This window comes from Cherax quadricarinatus, chromosome 15 (assembly GCF_038502225.1).
Source record: "Cherax quadricarinatus isolate ZL_2023a chromosome 15, ASM3850222v1, whole genome shotgun sequence".
In the NCBI taxonomy this organism is placed as follows: domain Eukaryota; kingdom Metazoa; phylum Arthropoda; class Malacostraca; order Decapoda; family Parastacidae; genus Cherax; species Cherax quadricarinatus.
Window position 1 is genome coordinate 4,855,572 of NC_091306.1, and position 23,383 is coordinate 4,878,954.

The 23,383-nt window shown below is 42.0% G+C and overlaps 1 protein-coding gene across 1 annotated transcript in view; it reads left to right on the forward strand.

Annotated features, from left to right (window-relative positions):
* Nucleotides 1–23,383, forward strand: part of LOC128692136 (probable methyltransferase-like protein 24) — a 93,386-nt gene that overhangs the window by 12,058 nt on the left and 57,945 nt on the right. Inside the window, exon 2 of the mRNA XM_053781159.2 lies at nt 19,800–19,892. Within this exon, the coding sequence (XP_053637134.2) occupies nt 19,807–19,892 (86 nt within the window). The 5' untranslated portion in view covers nt 19,800–19,806. The remainder of the gene's footprint in view (nt 1–19,799; nt 19,893–23,383) is intronic.

The window sequence follows — 23,383 nt, forward strand, 5'->3', positions numbered from 1 at the left end:
GTCTTCATATTGGTTGTGTCCTCCCATGAACAAGTGCTTAATACATGTCGATCCAGCAACACATACATGTACATATACACGTGGACATATATGGGAGTGTTTGTTGCTGGGAATGAACGCACACACGTTAAAACAATTGTGTAAATGCAGTTTCTAGTTGCAATCTGACTATGACAACACTAACATCATTTGCTAATGTCACTCGCGCACCCCCTTCCCCAAGCCAACTTCACCAAATGTCTATAGACAAGTCCCTTTGACAACTAATAACAACAACTACTACCACCTCACCCACACAAACCCTACCTACCTACCTACCTACCTACCTACCTACCTACCTACCTACCTACCTACCTACCTACCTACCTACCTACCTACCTACCTACCTACTTGGTAAGCTTAATATTGACATTCTACAAAAAAGTGGCGAGAGAGGGCTGGGGGAGCATAACAATTTTTATTGCTGCTTTGAAAAGACTTAAGTGCTAAAGCCGTATGTTTTACAGCGCTGCTAGATGAAGAGGGTCAATGGTGGCGAGCGTACTACGTACAGTCAGGGTGTGTGCATGCAGAGAAAGGTGGAAGATGAGAAGTTTGAGGTAATCAGTCCCCTCAGTCTTCAGTCGATGTGTTCAGTCCATCTCTCTCCTCATCTTCCACCGTTCTCTACTTTGTACTAAAGAAGCCACTGCGTAGCGAAACGTTTCCAGAATAAAGCTACCAAAGTGTTACATAAGTATCTCGTGTATCAGCTTGTCGGTTTTCTGAACCATTGGTTAACATGTATTATCTTGTCCAGGTCTCCCTCACTGGCCAGGTCCTCCTAGGTTGGCAAGTAGTAACATGATATTGAGAGCTAACAACCCGAAAGGTCGTCCTAAGTTTCTTTATCATATGTGTGGGTTATTTGTGTATGATTTGTGCAACAGTTAGGTATCTTTATTCCGAAATGTTTCTCCCACACAGTAGGCGTCTTCTGTCGAATACAGAGGAGGCAGCAGAAACAGTAGAGACGTAAAAACGATGAAATCGTCTGCCTGTAATTGCTTTTGTACTTAGCACGGTCCATCTTCCCACTGGGTCGTGTTGGGTTGCTGGTTATTGCTGGCAAATTAATTATGAGTGAACAATAAGGCTGTTAAGCATGCTAGATTATTATTATTATTATTATTATTATTATTATTATTATTATTATTATCAAAAAGAAGCGCTAAACCTACAAAGGTCATTAACCTACGAAGGACACTAAGCACCCTAGAACGGATTAAGTGTATACGCGGCTACAAGTACATCATTCCACCTGGCCTGAAGTCAGCGACAAACAGGTATTCTGTTCTGCAGTGTTGAAGGTCGTGCCTCTTCTCTTTCTTACACAGCTTAACATTGCCACAAGTGACGGTATCACATCCAGATTCTGGCAGTCATCGTGTCGTTTATTAAAAATAGACATTTTATACTGTTAATATACATACATGCTAGTGCTCTCAGGTCTCTGTGTGTCTGTGATTTCTCCTGAGTCACAGCCGATATCCTGCACTAGAATGAATTTAACAATGATGATAGGTATATTATATATACATTGAGATTTTACTGTGTTGCCCAATTTAGGGATTAAAGCATGGTTAAACTTTGATATACTTATGATGGATTTCGAGAACTTTCCCGCAACCTGGTCCTGGGCCAGATTAGTCTGGCGATTGCTTACGTAGTCGTCCAGGATATTCCTGCTGGTGGCCCGCTGGCCCACGTATCCATCACAGCCTGGTTGAGCTGGCACTTGGGGGAGATACCAAGTTTTCTCTTGATGACTTTCATACTTGTGCTTGATGTTAGTGTATAGATGAAATAATGCGTTATTAAAAGTTAACACTGAAAGTGAGTGTTATTATGACCGGTGCTGTTACAACACTGACGGTGGCATTAAGACCAGTGCCTCGTTGTAACACTGAAGGTGGCAGTGTTATTAAGACCGTTGCTTTGTTAAAACATTGAGGGTGGCAGTATTTGAGACTAGTGTTGCTGGTAGCTTGAATAACAAGCAGTGTGTTGCCACGTAATGTTATGGTTGTGCAACTCTTGACGGTGGCTGCACCAGCAAACATTACACTACCATGGTTAAATTGAGCTGAAACAGGTGTTCCGCGCTCCCTATGTCTTCACTGTGTTTATCAAACACTTCTCTCCTTCCATCTTCCTTCACTGTGTATATCAAACACTTCTCTCCTTCCATCTTCCTTCACTGTGTATATCAAACACTTCTCTCCTTCCATCTTCCTTCACTGTGTATATCAAACACTTCTCTCCTTCCATCTTCCTTCACTGTGTATATCAAACACTTCTTCTCTCTTCCTTCAATATGTATATCAAGCACTTCCATCTTCCTTCAATGTGTATATCAAACACTTCTCTCCTTCCATCTTCCTTCACTGTGTATATCAAACACTTCTCTCCTTCCATCTTCCTTCAATGTGTATATCAAACACTTCTCTCAAGAAGAATGCACACTTCTCACTGCCCCTCACTTTGTATCTCAAGCACTTCCCTCCTCACTGCCTTCGCTCTCCTACACAGAGAGTAGTACACTAAGTTTGTTAATATATCCGTGGGGAAGAACTAAACCCACAAGGGCCATAAAAGTCTGGGGAATGGGAGGTAATGAAGTTTGGTCTAAGGAAGTGGAGGGTAGATTCCAATTCCTTGTTGCAAGATATCTTCACCAGGATCCAGGCGCCTGTCATCAAGAGTTATTTTTAAGTTAATTGAACTTAGATAGTTTTACAGTGCAACTTAGTGTCATATTGTAGTAACTTAGCCAGTGTTATATTGTAGTAATTTAGCTACTGTTACATTGTAGTAATTTAGCCAGTGTTACATTGTAGTAACTTAGCCAGTGTTACATTGTAGTAATTTAGCCAGTGTTACATTGTAGTAATTTAGCCAGCGTTACATTGTAGTAACTTAGCTAGTGTTACATTGTAGTAATTTAGCCAGTGTTACATTGTAGTAACTTAGCCAGTGTTACATTGTAGTAACTTAGCCAGTGTTACATTGTAGTAACTTAGCCAGTGTTATATTGTAGTAACTTAGCCAGTGTTATATTGTAGTAACTTAGCCAGTGTTACATTGTAGTAACTTAGCCAGTGTTACATTGTAGTAACTTAGCCAGTGTTACATTGTAGTAACTTAGCTAGTGTTACATTGTAGTAACTTAGCCAGTGTTACATTGTAGTAACTTAGCCAGTGTTACATTGTAGTAACTTAGCCAGTGTTATATTGTAGTAACTTAGCCAGTGTTATATTGTAGTAACTTAGCCAGTGTTATATTGTAGTAACTTAGCTAGTGTTACATTGTAGTAACTTAGCCAGTGTTACATTGTAGTAACTTAGCCAGTGTTACATTGTAGTAACTTAGCCAGTGTTATATTGTAGTAACTTAGCCAGTGTTACATTGTAGTAACTTAGCCAGTGTTACATTGTAGTAACTTAGCCAGTGTTACAAACATTATATTAACTCAGCCAGTGTTACAAACACTGTAATGACTGCGCCAGTGTTACAAACACTGAAGTGACTGCGCCAGTGTTACAAACTGAAGTGACTGCGCCAGTGTTACAAACTGAAGTGACTGCGCCAGTGTTACAAAAAACTGAAGTGATTCAACCAGTGTTAAAAACACTGAAGTGACTCAACCAGTGTTACCAATACTGAAGTGACTCAACCAGTGTTACCAATACTGAAGTGACTCAACCAGTGTTACCAACATTGAAGTGACTCAACCAGTGTTACAAGCACTGAAGTGACTCAACCAGTGTTATCAACACTGAAGTGACTCAGCCAGTGTTACCAACACTGAAGTGACTCATCCAGTGTTACCAACAGCAGTCTTCAAGCAGGCACTGGACAAGCACGTAAAAAAGGTTCCTGACCAGCCGGGCTGTGGCTCGTACGTTGGTTTGCGTGCAGCCAGCAGTAACAGCCTGGTTGATCAGGCTCTGATCCACCAGGAGGCCTGGTCACAGACCGGGCCGCGGGGGCGTTGACCCCCGGAACTCTCTCCAGGTAAACACTGAAGCAACTCAACCAGTGTTACGACACTGTGATGAGTTCATTTTTCCAAGCGCAGCACTGAAAACATTCCATGTGTTAAATATTAAACGAGTTTTAAAATGCGTAACAGTGCGTGAATTTGCGCACTAAACTGATATGCATGATGCAGAAACTTCACAGCAGTCATTCCCCGTTATGATTCAGTAGACGTTCATCTTTGTTTTCCTGTGTGATTCTCCCGACAGAACCACTAACACGTAACTTTGTCTATCTGTACAGGATTTAAAAAGCCTATGGTGGGAGAAATGTCTCCTTAATAAATATCTTAAAACCCGCATGTCTTTCTACATACTCGTAATGAGAGATGTGTATATGTTTATAATTCGAGAAGTGGATGTGTAGCTCTGAATAATTACATATCCCCGAAGGGGGATCTTGGAATGGTAACCTAACATATACTGTCACCTCTGTTTCCAGAGGACTGAGAGATACACATCTGCTAGCATATGTACACTTGAGAGATACACACCTGCTAGACTCGACTCACGAAATCGTAATGACACGATTGCAAACAAACCATACCCCGGCCGGGATTGAACCCGCGGTCAGAGAGTCTCAAAACTCCAGCCCGTCGCGTTAGCTAACGCGACGGGCTGGAGTTTTGAGACTCTCTGCCCGCGGGTTCAATCCCGGCCGGGGTATGGTTTGTTTCACACCTGCTAGCATATGTACACTTGAGAGATACACACCTCTCGATGTATATACATCTTGAGATATATACCCTGATACTCTCGTTCCAGTTTACTTGGCTACCTTCCCCTCCCTTCGGATCAAACATTATTACCTCTCATTTCCCAGTCGATATGTGACCCCCTAAGTCTTCAGTGCTTCGCCGTAAATATTATATGGCAGCCGCTCATTCGATGAAACCCGAGTTAACAATCTTCAGGGGTGTTCAACTCTACAGTCAACAGGAAGACCGTAAAGGAAGTAATTGCGAGTTATTTGTTATTTGGCCATAAATCGGCCAAAATGCGCATTTAATTGTAAAAGCTCAGACTGTTTATAGATTACACTTGCATCCAACATCTGTAGCAGGCTCTCCTCATGCTTCCTGTGTCCAACATCTGTAGCAGGCTCTCGTGCTTCCTGTGTCCAACATCTGTAGCAGGATCTTCTCATGCTTCCTGTGTCCAACATCTGTAGCAGGATCGCCTCATGCTTCCTGTGTCCAACATCTGTAGCAGGCTCTCCTCATGCTTCCTGTGTCCAACATCTGTAGCAGGATCTCCTCATGCTTCCTGTGTCCAACATCTGTAGCAGGCTCTCCTCATGCTTCCTGTGTCCAACATCTGTAGCAGGATCTTCTCATGCTTCCTGTGTCCAACATCTGTAGCAGGATCTCCTCATGCTTCCTGTGTCCAACATCTGCAAAACGTCCTTCCGAAGTTCCTATATCAAACATCTGCAACACGTCCTTCTGAAGCTTCCTACATCAAACATCTGCAACACGTCCTTCTGAAGCTTCCTACATCAAACATCTGCAACACGTCCTTCTGAAGCTTCCTGCATCAAACATCTGCAACATGTCCTTCTGAAGCTTCCTGCATCAAACATCTACAACACGTCCTTCTGAAGCTTCCTACATCAAATATCTGCAACATGTCCTTCTGAAGCTTCCTACATCAAACATCTGCAACACGTCCTTCTGAAGCTTCCTACATCAAACATCTGCAACACGTCCTTCTGAAGCTTCCTACATCAAACATCTGCAACACGTCCTTCTGAAGCTTCCTACATCAAACATCTGCAACACGTCCTCCTGAAGCTTCCTACATCAAACATCTGCAACACGTCCTTCTGAAGCTTCCTACATCAAACATCTGCAACACGTCCTCCTGAAGCTTCCTACATCAAACATTGCAACACGTCCTTCTGAAGCTTCCTACATCAAACATCTACAACACGTCCTTCTGAAGCTTCCTACATCAAACATCTACATAACGTCCTCCTTAAGCTTCTTATATCAAACATCTACACGTACTCCTGAAGCTTCCTACATCAAATATCTACAACACGTCCTTCTGAAGCTTCCTACATCAAACATCTACAACACGTCCTTCTGAAGCTTCCTACATCAAACATCTACAACACGTCCTTCTGAAGCTTCCTACATCAAACATCTACAACACGTCCTTCTGAAGCTTACTACATCAAACATCTACAACACGTCCTTCTGAAGCTTCCTACATCAAACATCTACAACACGTCCTTCTGAAGCGACAGTCAACTTTTCACTTAAAAAAAAAAAATTAAGCAAACTTCTCGATATACTAACGTTATTTAGGTTAGGTTGAGTTCGGTTAGGCTAATTTAAGTTATAGGTTATTTTAGGTTAGTTTAGGTGAATTTTCGTGACTCGCCAAGAACTTTAGGCTATTGAGCAAAAATAAAATACTAAAATCTAAAAATCAGTGAAAATGTATCAATACAGGAAGTACCATTCCATCTACTCCGTTATGGGAAACTGGAGGAAATATACTATACTATATTACAAACTCCAATCCCACAATTGAGTGGAAAAGTAATGCGAAGTACCTGGAAATGGTAATGCCTGAGGATCTCACATTTAAGGATCACAGCAGTGCCACTATCACAACTGCGAGGAAAATGGTAGGATGGATAATGGGAACATTCAAGACAAGAGATGCCAAGCCAGTGATAATCCTTTTTAAATCACTCGTTCTCTCTAGGCTGGAATATTGGAGGAAGAGTCGCTAGATATCACCTCCACACACTTGTGTATATATAAACTCATAAACATTTATTTAGAGACTGTATCCAAATGGAGGGGACACTATATTATGCCATCCCTCACTACCTGTTGACTGTCAAGCCTATTTGAACCTCAATATATCCTACCACTATCTATAGTACACGCCCTATTTCATATCTCAACGTATTGGTTTTCTCATAATAATGGTGTTCGTGATAATAAACGCTAAAAATTGGTAGCTATGTTTTTCGGACGTCACTCCGACGTTTGCATAGATAATACAGTATGATAGCCTCATGAGTAACAATTTCGAATTTTTGGTAATAATAAATGAAGATATGTTGCACTGACCACCGGATGGGTGCTGCGGTTGGTTGGTTAATGAGGTGTAAAGCGTATCGACTGCGCGGAAGTCGTTAAGGTCGTATGTCGCCTGTTCACCACCTGTCAAAAATATTTTTATCCCGAAAATATTGATTAAACGCTCAGTGTGTAAACTCTTGAGAGACAAATACTGTTCTTTTTATTATATTGTGTGTGTATCTTTGTTTTTTGTAACTTAAACCAAATTTAGTACCTAACATTCCTGTATGAGATGGATGTCGTGGGTGAGAGATGTTCAAAATCTGATGAGAAAATAGTGAATGTTAATGTCTTGAGTTTGATCGTGCTTAATACTGTAGCAGGTAATGCAAGTGGTGTGTTATGGTGCAGCTCCACGGCCGTGTTTTACGGCTCTACCCATGAGATTGACACTCCAGTGTAGACAGTGAGTGATCTAGTCGTGGCATGTACTCTTCAGGTAGACCAACTGTTCAAGCTGTGTTCTCTTACTACATATCGTCGTATTGATGTCGTATGGAGATCCAGGCTATCCTCCTATTACTACACTACTCGTGTTGTTGTGTGGAGGTCGTATTGATAGCTACACCATTCAAGAGGGGATGGGGTTGCCATGAAACCGGTGAAAGGCACTTTATCCAAAGGATAGGGTCATTGGGTCTACCCTTCCCTTGCATCAGTTCTGATTACCTCTCATTCCCCAGGCGCTGTACGACCACAAGAGGTTTAGCGCTTCCCCTTGAATGTAATAATTGTAACCCGAAGAAAAATATCGGTGTGCCTCTCAGATTGCTGGTTCTACTGTCATAGATCATTATATGTGTGATATATATATATATATATATATATATATATATATATATATATATATATATATATATATATATATATATATATATATGCAAGAAATTTGCAAGAGCAGGCGAAATATACACAAACACTGATCTCTGGCTGAAGGAGACTCGAACCTTGGAACAAGGTACGCAGTTCTATATCAATCTCACCACACTGGACAATACCTTGGAGAGCAGCCTTCAGCCAGAGATCAGTGTTTATATACATACATATATATATATATATATATATATATATATATATATATATATATATATATATATATATATATATATATATATACCTGGAGGGTATTCCGGGGATCAACGCCCCCGCGGCCCGGTCCACGACCAGGCCTCCTGGTGGATCAGGGCCTGATCAACCACATTGTTACTGCTAGCCGTACGTAGTCCAACGTACGACCCACAGCCCGGCTGACCCGGCACCGACTTTAGGTATCTGTCCAGCTCTCTCTTGAAGGCAGCCAGGGCCTCTTGATAATTACCCTTATGCTTGGTGGGAGGCTGTTGAACAGTCTTGGGGCCCGGACACTTATGGTGTTTTCTCTTAGTGTACCAATGACGCCCCTACTTTTAATTGGAGGTATTTTGCATCGCCTGCCCAGTCTTTTACTTTCGTAGGGAGTGATTTCTGTGTCCAGATTTGGGACAATTCCTTCTCGGATTTTCCAAGTGTAGATTATGATATATCTCTCTCTCCTGCATTCCAGCGAGTTCAGGTCAAATGCTTCCAAGAGTTCCCAGTAGTTGAGGTGCTTGATAGAACTTATACGTGCAGTAAAGGTTCTCTGTACACTCTTTAGATCTGCAATTTCACCTGCTTTGAATGGAGATGTTAATGTACAGCAGTATTCCAGCCTAGAGAGAATAAGTGATTTGAAAAGGATCATCATTGGCTTGGCATCTATTTATTTCGAACGTTCTCATTATCCATCCTATCATTTCGTTGCACTTGTGATAGTGGCACTGTTGTGATATATGTACTCACCTAGTTGTACTCACCTAGTTGAGGTTGCAGGGGTCGAGTCCAAGCTCCTGGCCCCGCCTCTTCACTGGTCGCTACTAGGTCACTCTCCCTGAACCATGAGCTTTATCGTACCTCTGCTTAAAGCTATGTATGGATCCTACCTCCACTACATCGCTTCCCAAACTATTCCACTTCCTGACTACTCTGTGGCTGAAGAAATACTTCCTAACATCCCTTTGATTCATCTGTGTCCCCGTGATGCTGTGTGTGTGTGTGTGTGTGTGTGTGTGTGTACGTACTCACCTAGTTGTGATTTAGGGGGTCGAGTCACAGCTCCTGGCCCCGCCTCTTCAACTGGCCGCTACTCAGTCACTCCACTCCGTGAGCTTTATCATACCTCTTCTTGAAGCTATGTATGGATCCTGCCTCCACTACATCACTACCCAGGCTATTCCACTTCCTAACAACTCTGTGACTAAAGAAATACTTCCTAACTTCCCTGTGATTCATCTGAGTCTTCAACTTTCCAACTGTGACCCCTTGTTGCTGTGTCCCATCTCTAGAACATCCTGTCTCTCTCCACTTTGTCTATACCTCTCAGTATTTTATACGTCGTTATCATATCCCCCCTATCTCTCCTGTCTTCCGGTGTCGTCAGGTCGATTTCCCTTAACCTCTCCTCATAGGACATACCTCTTAGCTTCGGGACTAGTCTTTTTTGCAAACATTTGCACTTTCTCTAGTTTCCTTATATGCTTGGCTAGGTGAGGGTTCCAAACTGGTACTGCATATTCCAATATGGGCCTAACGTACACAGTGTACAGGGTCCTAAATGAGTCCTTATTTAGATGTTGGAATGCTGTTCTTAGGTTTTGCCAGGCACCCATATGCTTCAGCAGTTATTTGGTTGATGTGCTCCTCAGGAGATGTGCCTGGTGTTATACACACACGAAGATCCTTTTCCTTGAGTGAGGTTTGTAGGCTCTGGCCCCCTAGACTGTACTCCGTCAGTGGTCTTCTTTGCCCTTTCCCAATCTTCATGACTTTACACTTGGTGGGGTTGAACTCCAGGAGCCAGTTGCTGGACCAGGCCTGCAGCCTGTCCAGATCCCTCTGTAGTTCTGCCTGGTGCTCGTCCGATTTAATTCTTCTCATCAACTTCACATCATCTGCAAACAGGGACACTTCGTGTGTATGTGTGTGTGTGTGTGTGTGTGTGTGTGTGTGTGTGTGTGTGTGTGTGTGTGTGTGTGTGTGAGAAAATAACCACAGGGGATGTTGAATGGCAGCTCTCGGCCTTTTGTATTGCAATCAATACATCAAAAGCTTGCAGTGTTGTAGAAAGGAGTAGGAAGTCCAGAATGTTCTGGATAGACACGTTCTCCAGAAAGAATCTGCCTGGGCTTCCTGCTCATTTCTGCGACATTGCAAGCTTCATGTATTTTGATTGCAATACGAAAGGTCTGTGGTTATTTTGCTTCTTTTATCGCTCGTTCGTTCTCTCTCTCTCTAATATATATAAATATATATATATAAATATATATATATAAATATATATATATATATATATATATATATATATATATATATATATATATATATATATATATATATATATATATATATATATATATATATATATATATATATATATATATATATATGCCGTTGGTAGACAGCAACCGCCCAGGGAGGTACTACCGTCCTGCCAAGTGAGTGTAAAACGAAAGCCTGTAATTGTTTTACATGATTATAATAATAATTTACATGATGGTAAGATTGCTGGTGTCCATTTTTCTGTCTCGCAAACATGCAAGATTTCGGGTACGTCTTGCTACTTCTTACTTTTAGGTCACACTACACATACATGTACAAGCATATATATATGTACACACCCCTCTGGGTTTTCTTCTATTTTCTTACTAGTTCTTGTTCTTGTTTATTTCCTGTGCTCTCCATGGGGAAGTGGAACAGAATTCTTCCTCCGTAAGCCATGCGTGTTGTAAGAGGCGACTAAAATGCCGGGAGCAAGGGGCTGGTAACCCCTTCTCCTGTACATATTACTAAATGTAAAAGGAGAAGCTTTCGTTTTTCCTTTTGGGCCACCCCGCCTCGGTGGGATACGGCCGGTGTGTTGAAAGAAAGAATAATATATATATATATATATATATATATATATATATATATAATGTATATATATATATATATATATATATATATATATATATATATATATATATGTATATGTATATGTGTGTGTGTGTGTGTGTGTGTGTGTGTGTGTATGTGTGTGTGTGGTTATACGAGGGTGGGGGCAGGAGGAAAGAGGAGTGATTAGTGGAATGATGGAGTAAAGGGTGTGATAAAAGAGAAAAAGGTAGCTTATGAGAGGTTTTTACAAAGCAGAAGTGTTATAAGAAGAGCACAGTATATGGAGAGTAAAAGAAAGGTGAAGAGAGTGGTGAGAGAGTGCAAAAGGAGAGCAGATGATAGAGTGGGAGAGGCACTGTCAAGAAATTTTAATGAAAATAAGAAAATCTTTTGGAGTTAAACAAGTTAAGAAAGCCTAGGGAAAGTATGGATTTGTCAGTTAAAAACAGAGTAGGGGAGTTAGTAGATGGGGAGATGGAGGTATTAGGTAGATGGCGAGAATATTTTGAGGAACTTTTAAATGTTGAGGAAGAAAGGGAGGTGGTAATTTCATGCACTGGTCAGGGAGGTATACCATCTTTTAGGAGTGAAGAAGAACAGAATGTAAGTGTGGGGGAGGTGCGTGAGGCATTACGTAGAATGAAAGGGGGTAAAGCAGCTGGAACTGATGGGATCATGACAGAAATGTTAAAAGCAGGGGGAGATATAGTGTTGAAGTGGTTGGTGCTTTTGTTTAATAAATGTATGAAAGAGGGGAAGGTACCTAGGGAATGGCGGAGAGCATGTATAGTCCCTTTATATAAAGGGAAAGGGGACAGAAGAGATTGTAAAAATTATAGAGGAATAAGTTTACTGAGTATACCAGGAAAAGTGTACGGTAGGGTTATAATTTAAAAAAATAGAGGTAAGACAGAATGTAAGATTGCGGATGAGCAAGGAGGTTTCAGAGTGGATAGGGGATGTGTAGATCAAGTGTTTACATTGAAGCATATATGTGAACAGTATTTAGATAAAGGTAGGGAAGTTTTTATTGCATTTATGGATTTAGAAAAAGCATATGATAGAGTGGATAGAGGAGCAATGTGGCAGATGTTGCAAGTATATGGAATAGGTGGTAAGTTACTAAATGCTGTAAAGAGTTTTCATGAGGATAGTGAGGTTCAGGTTAGGGTGTGTAGAAGAGAGGGAGACTACTTCCCGGTAAAAGTAGGCCTTAGACAGGGATGTGTAATGTCACCATGGTTGTTTAATATATTTATAGATGGGGTTGTAAAAGAAGTAAATGCTAGAGTGTTCGGGAGAGGGGTGGGATTAAATTATGGGGAATCAAATTCAAAATGGGAATTAACACAGTTGCTTTTTGCTGATGGTACTGTGCTTATGGGAGATTCTAAAGAAAAATTGCAAAGGTTAGTGGATGAGTTTGGGAATGTGTGTAAAGGTAGAAAGTTGAAAGTGAACATAGAAAAGAGTAAGGTGATGAGAGTATCAAATGATTTAGATAAAGAAAAATTGGATATCAAATTGGGGAGGAGGAGTATGGAAGAAGTGAATGTTTTCAGATACTTGGGAGTTGACATGTCGGCGGATGGATTTATGAAGGATGAGATTAATCATAGAATTGACGAGGAAAAAAAGGTGAGTGGTGCGTTGAGGTATATGTGGAGTCAAAAAACGTTATCTATGGAGGCAAAGAAGGGAATGTATGAAAGTATAGTAGTACTAACACTCTTATATGGATGTGAAGCTTGGGCGGTAAATGCAGCAGCGAGGAGACGGAGGCAGTGGAGATGTCCTGTCTAAGGGCAATGTGTGGTGTAAATATTATGCAGAAAATTCGGAGTGTGGAAATTAGGAAAAGGTGTGGAGCTAATAAAAGTATTAGTCAGAGGGCAGAAGAGGGGTTGTTGAGGTGGTTTGGTCATTTAGAGAGAATGGATCAAAGTAGAATGACATGGAAAGCATGTAAATCTATAGCGGAATGAAGGCGGGATAGGGGTCGTCCTCGAAAGGGTTGGAGAGAGGGGGTAAAGGAGGTTTTGTGGGCGAGGGGCTTGGACTTCCATCAAGCGTGCGTGAGCGTGTTAGATAGGAGTGAATGGAGACGAATGGTACTTGGGACCTGACGATCTGTTGGAGTGTGAGCAGGGTAATATTTAGTGAAGGGATTCAGGGAAAACGGTTATTTTCATATAGTCGGACTTGAGACCTGGAAATGGGAAGTAAAATGCCAGCACTTTAAAGGAGGGGTTTGGGATATTGGCAGTTTGGAGGGATATGTTGTGTATCTTTATACGTATATACTTCTAAACTGTTGTATTCTGAGCACCTCTGCAAAAATAGTGATAATGTGTGAGTGTGGTGAAAGTGTTGAATGATGATGAAAGTATTTTCTTTTTGGGGATTTCCTTTCTTTTTTGGGTCACCCTACCTCGGTGGGAGACGGCCGACTTGTTGATATATATATATATATATATATATATATATATATATATATATATATATATATATATATATATATATATATATATATATATATGTCGTGCCGAATAGGCAGAACTTGCGATCTTGGCTTAAATAGCAACGCTCATCTTGCCATATAGGAGAAGTGAAAACTTGTGTATGCAATAATTTCGCCAAAATCATTCTGAACCTAACGAAAAAAATATATTTCATTGTGTTTGTTTAGTATTAAATTATTGTAAACGTATTTAAAATATATTTAGTTGGGTTAGGCTAAAATAAATTGTTCTTGTTATAATAAGGTTAGGTAAGTTTCCTAAGATTCTTTTGGTGCAAAATTTTTAATTTTTACATTATCATTAATGAAAAAAATATATCTTTAAATGTATAAGAGAAAATTTTAGAAAGGACTTAATTTTAAATGAGTTCTTGCTAATTGACCAGTTTTACATATTCGGCACGATATATATATATATATATATATATATATATATATATATATATATATATATATATATATATATATATATATATATATATATATATATATATATATGTGTATATATATATATATAATGTGTGTGTGTCATGTAATTGTTAACTGTAATAACTTTTTATTTTGGGAATGGCTGCGTAGTTTGTGTGATAGAGAAGTGTTTATTAGTGACAACTGTTCAGATATAGAAAGAAGCATGAACTCAGAAGGGACACTCTGTACAAAACACAGGACGACTACATAGAATAAGAGAAACATGTTAAAGACCTGACCTATCATTTAAAAAGCACAATAAAGAAAATGTTGCAAAAGACAGGAAAATAATGGGATGAATAATGAGAACTTTCAAAAGTGAAATGGTGCCCATTGGTAATACTATTGTAATCACTTGTGCGCTCTCGCTTAATTAATGCTCGGTGTTGACGGCTTTGTCGAGGGCGGGGTGCAATATCAGAGCCGAAACAGATACAGAAATCATCTACTGCCTCATACAGCCAACAAAGCATTGGAACTACTGGGAACGCCCTAATTTTCTGAATATGTGCTCTCAGGGGCGGAGGGTATTCATGATACATAGTATATACGTGGAAGATACAGACTGTCATAACGTATTGGAGTGAGATATAAGGTAGGAAGTGTAAAATAAACCCAGTGAGAAGCCGGACACTATTGACTCAATAAACACTAACATTCGTGGACCTAGGCTATTCAAGCTGTTGCCAACAGAAATCCAAGACTGCCAGAACAAGTGTAGAGGTTGTCAAGAGGAAACTGGATTACTACCTCTTCCAAGCGCCAGATCAACAAAGCTGTAATGAATATGTGAGTCAGCAGGCCGCCAACACCAACAGCCTTGTTGATAAAGCAATGAACAGAAGAGAATTCCCTCAAACTGGACTGCGAGAGTGGGAAGACTCTCGATATAGGCCACAAGTATATGATTGTATAGCATGCATGATTGTCTGGTCTTCGTGACTGTGTGGTATGCATGGTTGTGCTGACGTAACCTTTACCTGAAGAGCACTGCTTGACTATTGGTCCCAGGGCTCAGTAAATATTAAAACTTCCTTGTTAAGAATCGATTTGTCTTGAGAGAAGGTGGAGACAGCCTTGAGAGACCTGTAGCCGGGTTATTTTTATAAGTGGACAGCGAGAATGGCTAGTGGTGTGATATAATATTGAGTACAACTCTTATAATTATACATCAACACTAAGGTTTTCCCCTCAAAATATTATAGGGCGGTTTTGCCTATATTGCAGTTCCTTCATGGGGCCCTTCAAGGGAGGTTTCTTGACGCTGGTGAGGGGCTCTTGATCTTGGGAATTGGATCTGTGCTCCAGTTCCTTGAATTAAGCCTGAATACCTTCCATCCCCCCACCCCCACAGGCGCTGTATAATCCTACGGGTTTAGAGTTCCCCCGTGATTACAATAATAATCCTTGATGGGAGAGAGGGTTTCTTGATGGCGGTGAGGGCTCGTTATCCAGGGAACTGGAGCTATCCTCCATTGAACCTGATAACTTCCCATTCGATAGGAGTTCTAAGACTTTTACGGGTTTAGTGCTTCCCTGTATAACTGTGTGGGTAATATTGGCCTATAAAAAAAAAACCTCGGTCGGAGACCCTCTTCAAAAATCTGTTATTCGTTGTTCGGGTCCTTGCTGGTTTCTCAACTCTCAGGTCAGTGTGATCATTGAAAAACCTCAGGTCATAGTGTAGATTATCAACACGTGGTTCACACAGGTCTCTCCACCAGCACACGTGCAGAGAACACGTGGTTCACACAGGTCTCTCCACCAGCACACGTGCAGAGAACACGTGGTTCACAGGTCTCCACCAGCACACGTGCAGAGAACACGTGGTTCACACAGGTCTCTCCACCAGCACACGTGCAGACAACACGTGGTTCACACAAGTGTCTCCACCAGCACACGTGCAGAGAACACGTGGTTCACACAGGTCTCTCCACCAGCACACGTGCAGACAACACGTGGTTCACACAGGTCTCTCCACCAGCACACGTGCAGAGAACACGTGGTTCACACAGGTCTCTCCACCAGCACACGTGCAGACAACACGTGGTTCACACAGGTCTCTCCACCAGCACACGTGCAGAGAACACGGGGTTCACGCAGGTCTCTCAGGTCTCTCCACCAGCACACGTGCAGAGAACAGTTCACACAGGTGCAGAGAACAGACAACACGTTGTTCACACAGAGAACAGTGTCTCCACCAGCACACGTGCAGACAACACGTGGTTCACACAGGTCTCTCCACCAGCACACGTCTCTCCACCAGCACACGTGCAGACAACACGTGGTTCACACAGGTCTCTCCACCAGCACACGTGCAGACAACACGTGGTTCACACAGGTCTCTCCACCAGCACACGTGCAGACAACACGTGGTTCACACAGGTCTCTCCACCAGCACACGTGCAGACAACACGTGGTTCACACAAGTGTCTCCACCTGTACACGTAATTCACTAGTTACTGTCATTTCCTTCACATTTTGCTGGCAACACAAAACTTTTTTCTTATACAGGCTTCGTAAACGAAGCCTGTTCATGTAAATATTAGAGTGCTCGTAGCTCAGTGGCAGAGTCTTCGGCTCACAGCCCATTGTCGTGCGTTCAATTAAAAAACAGGTAGAAACAGGGACGACTCTCCCTACACTTGCTGCCTCCGTTTACTCAGCTGTAAAATAGGTGCCTGGTAGGATGGGAAAGAGGGGATAACAGTTCTTCAACCTTTAGCCTGTAAATTCAACGGTATAAAAAAATCACTGGTGAAAATTAAGATTAATATCTATGAGATGTGTTGTTTGTTAACTACTTAGTGAATCACATCTGTTAGTGTCACACCGTTGTGCCAAGTGTGTTTGCTTCACTCTTGTTCACGTGTCAGAAAACAGCAGTGCCTTGTGACGTAAGTATTAAGCGGATGATGACCCGTCACTAGTGAGGCATTCGCTCATGTATATGTATGTATATATATATATATATATATATATATATATATATATATATATATATATATATATATATATATATATATATATATATATATATATCTCGTGCCGAATAAGGAAACCTTGCTATTTTGGCTTAAATAGCAACGCTTTTCTTGCCGTATAAGGCACGCGAAAATTTGCGTGTGCAGTAATTTCGCAAAAATTATTGTGAACCTAACGAAAAAAATATATTTCATTGTATTTGTTTATTATTGAATTATTGTAAACTTATCTAAAATATATTTAGTTCTTTTGGTACAAAACTATTGTTGGTTCATCAGAGCACCTAGGCTTGTATTCTCACAGGTCCTAGTGGTTAGCTATCTATGGGCGGAAACTGGAACATGTGTTTTGGTAAGTGTACCTACCCCTTGTTACTGGGTGATAGCTTGGATACAGACTTCTTTTAACCCTTATTGCGAGTTGTGTTTTGCTGGTATAATTAAGTGGATCGTTATCTAACGCATACTTATCCACAACACACGTGCATATGTATATTCAAGTACAAGTTTATGCACGTCTATACACATATTCACATATGTTCATACACATGCATACCTGCATACGTACATATCTGTGTTTATATATAGGAGGTGCTCTCAAAAATTTAATGGAATGCCGCAAAAAAATAATCCCTCCAGGACCTTCCAAGTGTACATATCATGTATCTCTCTCGCTTGCATTCCAGGGAATACAGATCAAGGACCTTCAACCGTTCCCAGTAATTTAGGTGCCGTGAAAGTTATTTGTACACTCTCCAGGTCTGCAATGTCGCCAGCCTTGAAAAGGGCCGTTAGTGCACAGCAGTATTCTAGCCTAGAGAGAACAAGCGATTTGAAGAGAATCATCATGGGCTTGGCATCCCTAGTTTTGAGGGTTCTCATTATCCATCCTATCATTTTCCTATCAGATGAGGTAGATACATTGTTGTGGTCTTTGAAGGCGAGATCCTCTGACATTATCACTCCCAAGTCCTTCACATTACTTTTACGCTCTATTGTATGGTTAGAATTTGTATACCCTGATACATTTTTAATTTCCTCGAGCTTCCTATATCTGAGTAGTTGAAATTTCTTGTTGAACTTCATATTGTTTTCAGTGGCCTATTCGAAGATTTAGTTGATGTCCGTTTGGAGTCTCACGGTGTCTTCGATGGAGGTCACTGCCATGGTAATCCGGGTGTCATCCGCAAAGGAAGACACGGAGCCATGGCTTACATCTCTGTCTATGTCAGAAATGAGGATGAGGAATAAAATGGGAGTGAGTACTGTGCCTTGTGGAACAGAGCTTTTAACCGTGGCTACCTGGGACCTTATTCTGTTTACTATTACTCTTTGTGTTCTATTTGTCAGGAAGTTATACATCCATCTACCAACTTTTCCTGTTAGTCCTTTATCACGCTATTACACCATGGTCACACTTGTCGAAAGATTTTGCAAAGTCTGTGTATACATCTGTATTTTGTTTATCCTCTGCAGCATCCAGGACATTGTCATAGTGGTCCAGTAGCTGGGACAGGCAGGAACGACCTGCTCTAAACCCGTGTTGCCCTGGGTTGTGTAACTGATGGGTATCTAGGTGGTTGGCGATCTTGCTTCTTAGAACTCTCTCAAAGATTTTTATGATATGGGATGTTAGTGCTATCGATCTGTAGTTCTTTGTAATTGCTTTACTGCCGCATTTGTGGAGTGGGCTATGTCTGTTGTTTTTAGTGTGTGTAGGATGACCCCTGTGTCCATGCTCCCTCTCCATAAAGTGCTGAAGGCACGAGATAGGGGCTTCTTGGTGAACACGGAGTTCCATGAGTCTGGGCCTGGGCAGAGTGCTTGGGCATATCATTTATTGCTTATTGGAGTTAGGGTAATATGGGGTAAGTTTTTGCAACAACTCACCGCATGTTCAAATTTTCAGTCAAAATGCCTTGACAGGATCCATAAACTCCCACAGCTTTTGCAGTATCCTGGATGCTTTGACAACGATCCTCGTGAATAGCCTTCCTCGCTTTTTTTTAGTGTTCGTGTCTGTTTTTGACGTTGATGGACGATCAGTGTGTTCATCATCCTCAACTGAAGTTCATCCTGCTTTGTATCAAGAAAACCATTCAAAACACTGTGTCCGACCGATTATTTCGCCACTAAATGCTTTCTGAAGCATTTTGTGGGTGTCGCTAGCCGTTTTACCGAGTTTGAAACAGAACTTTACACAGACACACACAAGCTCGCATGCGTTGTTTCTTTTAAAGATTTCATTCTATTACACACACACACACAAAAAAAAAAAAACGCTATAACGCACTAACACGACAACAAATGCCTGTCAAACCTCAACGGAATGACCGTCTGCACTGAAAGTCGCCACACTGCTTCACAAAAGGATGTATTGCAGAGCGTGATCTACGCCGCCGTTGTATTTCACCCAGTAATCATGCGAAAATCCAGTCTGGAACTTTTTGATAGTGCCTAGTATACTGTATATAATTATATATATACCTATACATGAGCATACCTGCTTACATACTGAACTTATTTGTGTACATATCTATACACATACATCCCTAAATACGTATTTATACATACTAGCAGACTTATAAAGACCTACTAGGCATGCCACTACATACATAGCTGCAAATTTGTGTAAGCCTACATACCAGCGTACATGCACATGAATCTATTTTTTTTTTCTGTCAACAGCTGCAGGATGTCACTGATGACTGGAGTTAAGCCTACACATTATTATCTCCTGGCCCTGACTGCTGCTGGTGTGCTTCTCTTCTACTACTTTGGGTGAGTTGTGTGTACTGGTGGTATACGCTGTACTGGTGGTGTACATGGTACTGGTAGTGTACATAGTACTGGTCACAGTGTACACTACTGGTGACATTGTACTGTGTACCGGTAACAGTGTATACTGGGTGTCTTGGTAACAGTGTACACTGTGTACTGGTGACATTGTACTGTCTACCGGTAACATTGTACACTGCGTACTGGTGACCTACGTATACTTGTGGTGGTGTGCAATGTATACTAGTTGCTGTATACACTGCTGCTATAGGTGACACGGGTTATAGAACAAACTATTCTAGGTGACACACGTTGCCGATCAAACACGCCGTTTTCTGTCGTCTTCAACTTCCAATTGTGACCCCTTGTTTCTGTGTGTGTGTGTGTGTGTGTGTGTGTGTGTGTGTGTGTGTGTGTGTGTGTGTGTGTGTACTCACCTATTTGTACTCACCTATTTGTGGTTGCAGGGGTTGAATCATAGCTCCTGGCCCCGCCTCTTCACTGATTGCTACTAGGTCCTCTCTCCCTGCTCCATGAGCTTTATCATACCTCGCCTTAAAACTATGTATGGTTCCCGCCTCCACTACTTCACTTTCTAGGCTGTGTGTATGTGTGTGTGTGTGTGTGTGTGTGTGTGTGTGTGTGTGTGTGTGTGTGTGTGTGTGCATGTGTGTGTGTGTGTGTGTGTGTGTATGTGTGTGTGTGTGTGTGTGTTTATGTGTGTGTGTGTACTCACCTAATTGTACTCACAGTGTGTGTGTATGTGTGTGTGTGTGTGTGTGTGTGTATTTTTACTAATTGTGGTTGCAGGGGTCGAGACTCAGCTCCTGGCCCCGCCTCTTCACTGATCGCTACTAGGTCCTCTCTCTCTCTGCTTCCTGAGCTGTATCATACCTCTTCTTAAAACTATGTATGATTCCTGCCTCCACTACTTCACTTGCTAGGCTATTCCACTTCCTGACAACTCTATGACTGAAGAAATACTACCTAACGTCCCTGTGACTCGTCTGAGTCTTCAGCTTCCAGTTGTGACCCCTTGTCCCTGTGTCCCCTCTCTGGAACATCCTATATCTGTCCACCTTGTCTATTCCCCGCAGTATCTTGTATGTCGTTATCATGTCTCCCCTGACCCTTCTGTCCTCCAGTGTCGTCAGTCCGATTTCCCTTAACCTTTCCTCGTACGACATTCCCTTGAGCTCTGGGACTAGCCTTGTTGCAAACCTTTGTACTTTCTCTAACTTCTTGACGTGCTTGACCAGGTGTGGGTTCCAGACTGGTGCTGCATACTCCAGTATGGGCCTAACATACACAGTGTACAGTGTCTTGAACGATTCCTTATTAAGGTATCAGAACGCTATTTTCAGGTTTGCCAGGCGCCCGTATGCTGCAGCAGTTATTTGGTTGATGTGTGCCTCCGATGATGTGCTCGGTGTTATGGTCACCCCAAGGTCTTTCTCCCTGAGTGAGGTCTGTAGTCTTTGTCCACCTAGCCTATACTCTGTCTGCGGTCTTCTTTGCCCCTCCCCAATCTTCATGACTTTGCATTTGGCTGGATTGAATTCGAGAAGCCAGTTACTGGACCACATGTCCAGCCTGTCCAGGTCTCTTTGCAGTCCTGCCTCATCCTCGTCCGATTTAATTCTTCTCATCAACTTTACATCATCTGCAAACGGACACTTCAGAGTCTATTCCTTCCATCATGTCGTTCACATATATCAAAAATAGCACTGGTCCTAGAACTGACCCCTGTTGGACCCCGCTCGTAACAGGCGCCCACTCTGATACCACTTCACGTACCATGACTCGTTGCTGCCTCCCTGTCAGGTATTCCCTGATCCATTGCAGTGCCCTCCCTTTTACATGCACTTGATCCTCCAGCTTCTGCACTAATCTCTTGTGGGGAACTGTGTCAAAGGCCTTCCTGCAGTCTAGGAAAAAGCAATCTACCCACCCCACTCTCTCTCGTGTCTTCTGTTACCTTGTCATAAAACTCCAGGAGGTTTGTGATACAAGATTTGCCTTCCATGAACCCATGCTGGTTTTCATTTATAATCTTGTTCCTTTCCAGGTGTTCGACCACTCCTGATAATCTTCTCCATGACTTTGCACACAATACATGTCAGAGACACAGGTCTGTAGTTTAGTGCCTCGTTTCTGTTTCCTTTCTTAAATATGGGGACTACATTAGCTGTCTTCCATTTCTCAGGTAGTTGCCCAGTTTCAAGGGACGTGTTGAAGATTGTGGTTAGAGGGACCACAGCATCTCTGCTCCTTCTCTAAGGACCCATGGGGAGATGTCCAGTCCCATCGCCTTTGAGGTGTCAAGGTCACTTAGGAGCTTCTTCACCTCCTCTTCAGTTGTTCGTATGTCATCCAACACTTGTTGGTATATTCCCTCTTGATGTTCCCTTCTGTGCTGTCTTCCCACAGCCCTTCCTGTCTCTACTGTAAACACTTCCTTAAATCTCCTGTTCAGCTGCTCACATACCTCCTGATCATTTCTTGTGAGTTCTCCACCTTCTGTCCTTAATCTGATCACCTGGTCTTTGACTGTTGTCTTCCTCCTGATGTGGCTATACAACAGTTTCGGGTCAGTCTTGATTCTCGATGCTATGTCATTTTCATACTGTCGCTGGGCCTCCCTCCTTACCTGTGCATACTCATTCCTGGCTCTGCGACTGATCTCCCTATTTTCGTGTGTTCTCTGCCTTCTGTACTTTTTCCATTCTCTATTGCACTTTGTTTTTGCCTCCTTACACCGTCGGGTAAACCAGGGGCTCGTTCTGGTCTTCCCATTGTTACTGTTGCCCTTGGGAATAAACCTTTCCACTGCCTCCTTGCATTTTGTTGTTACATATTCCATCATTTCATTTACTGGCTTTCCTGCCAGTTCTCTGTCCCACTGGACCTCCCGCAGGAAGTTCTTCAACCCTATGTAGTCCCCTCTTTTATAGTCAGGCTTTTCCCATTCAACTCCTGTTATTCTCTCCACTTGCAGCTCTACTATGTATTCAAAGCACAGAACCACGTGGTCGCTAGCTCCTAGGGGACTCTCATACTTAATGTCCTCAATGTCTGAGCTGCCCAGGGTGAACACAAGGTCTAATCTTGCTGGTTCATACTCCCCTCTCACTCTGGTAGTGTCCTTAACATGTTGGTGTATGAGGTTTTCCAGCACCACGTCCAACATCCTGGCTCTCCATGTTTCGGGACCCCCATGTGGCTCCAGGTTTTCCCAGTCAATCTCCCTGTGGTTGAAATCCCCCATAACCAGCAACTTTGCTCTGCTGGAGTGAGCTCTTCTTGCCACCTCAGCAAGTGTGTTCACCATTGCTCTGTTGCTCTCTTCATATTCCTCTCTTGGCCTCCTGCAGTTCTGTGGTGGATTATACATCACTGCAATGACCACTTTGTGTTCCCCAGACTGAATTGTACCTGCTATGTAGTCTCTTTCTCCCGTCTCATCTATGCCTTCCATTTTCTCGAATTTCCAT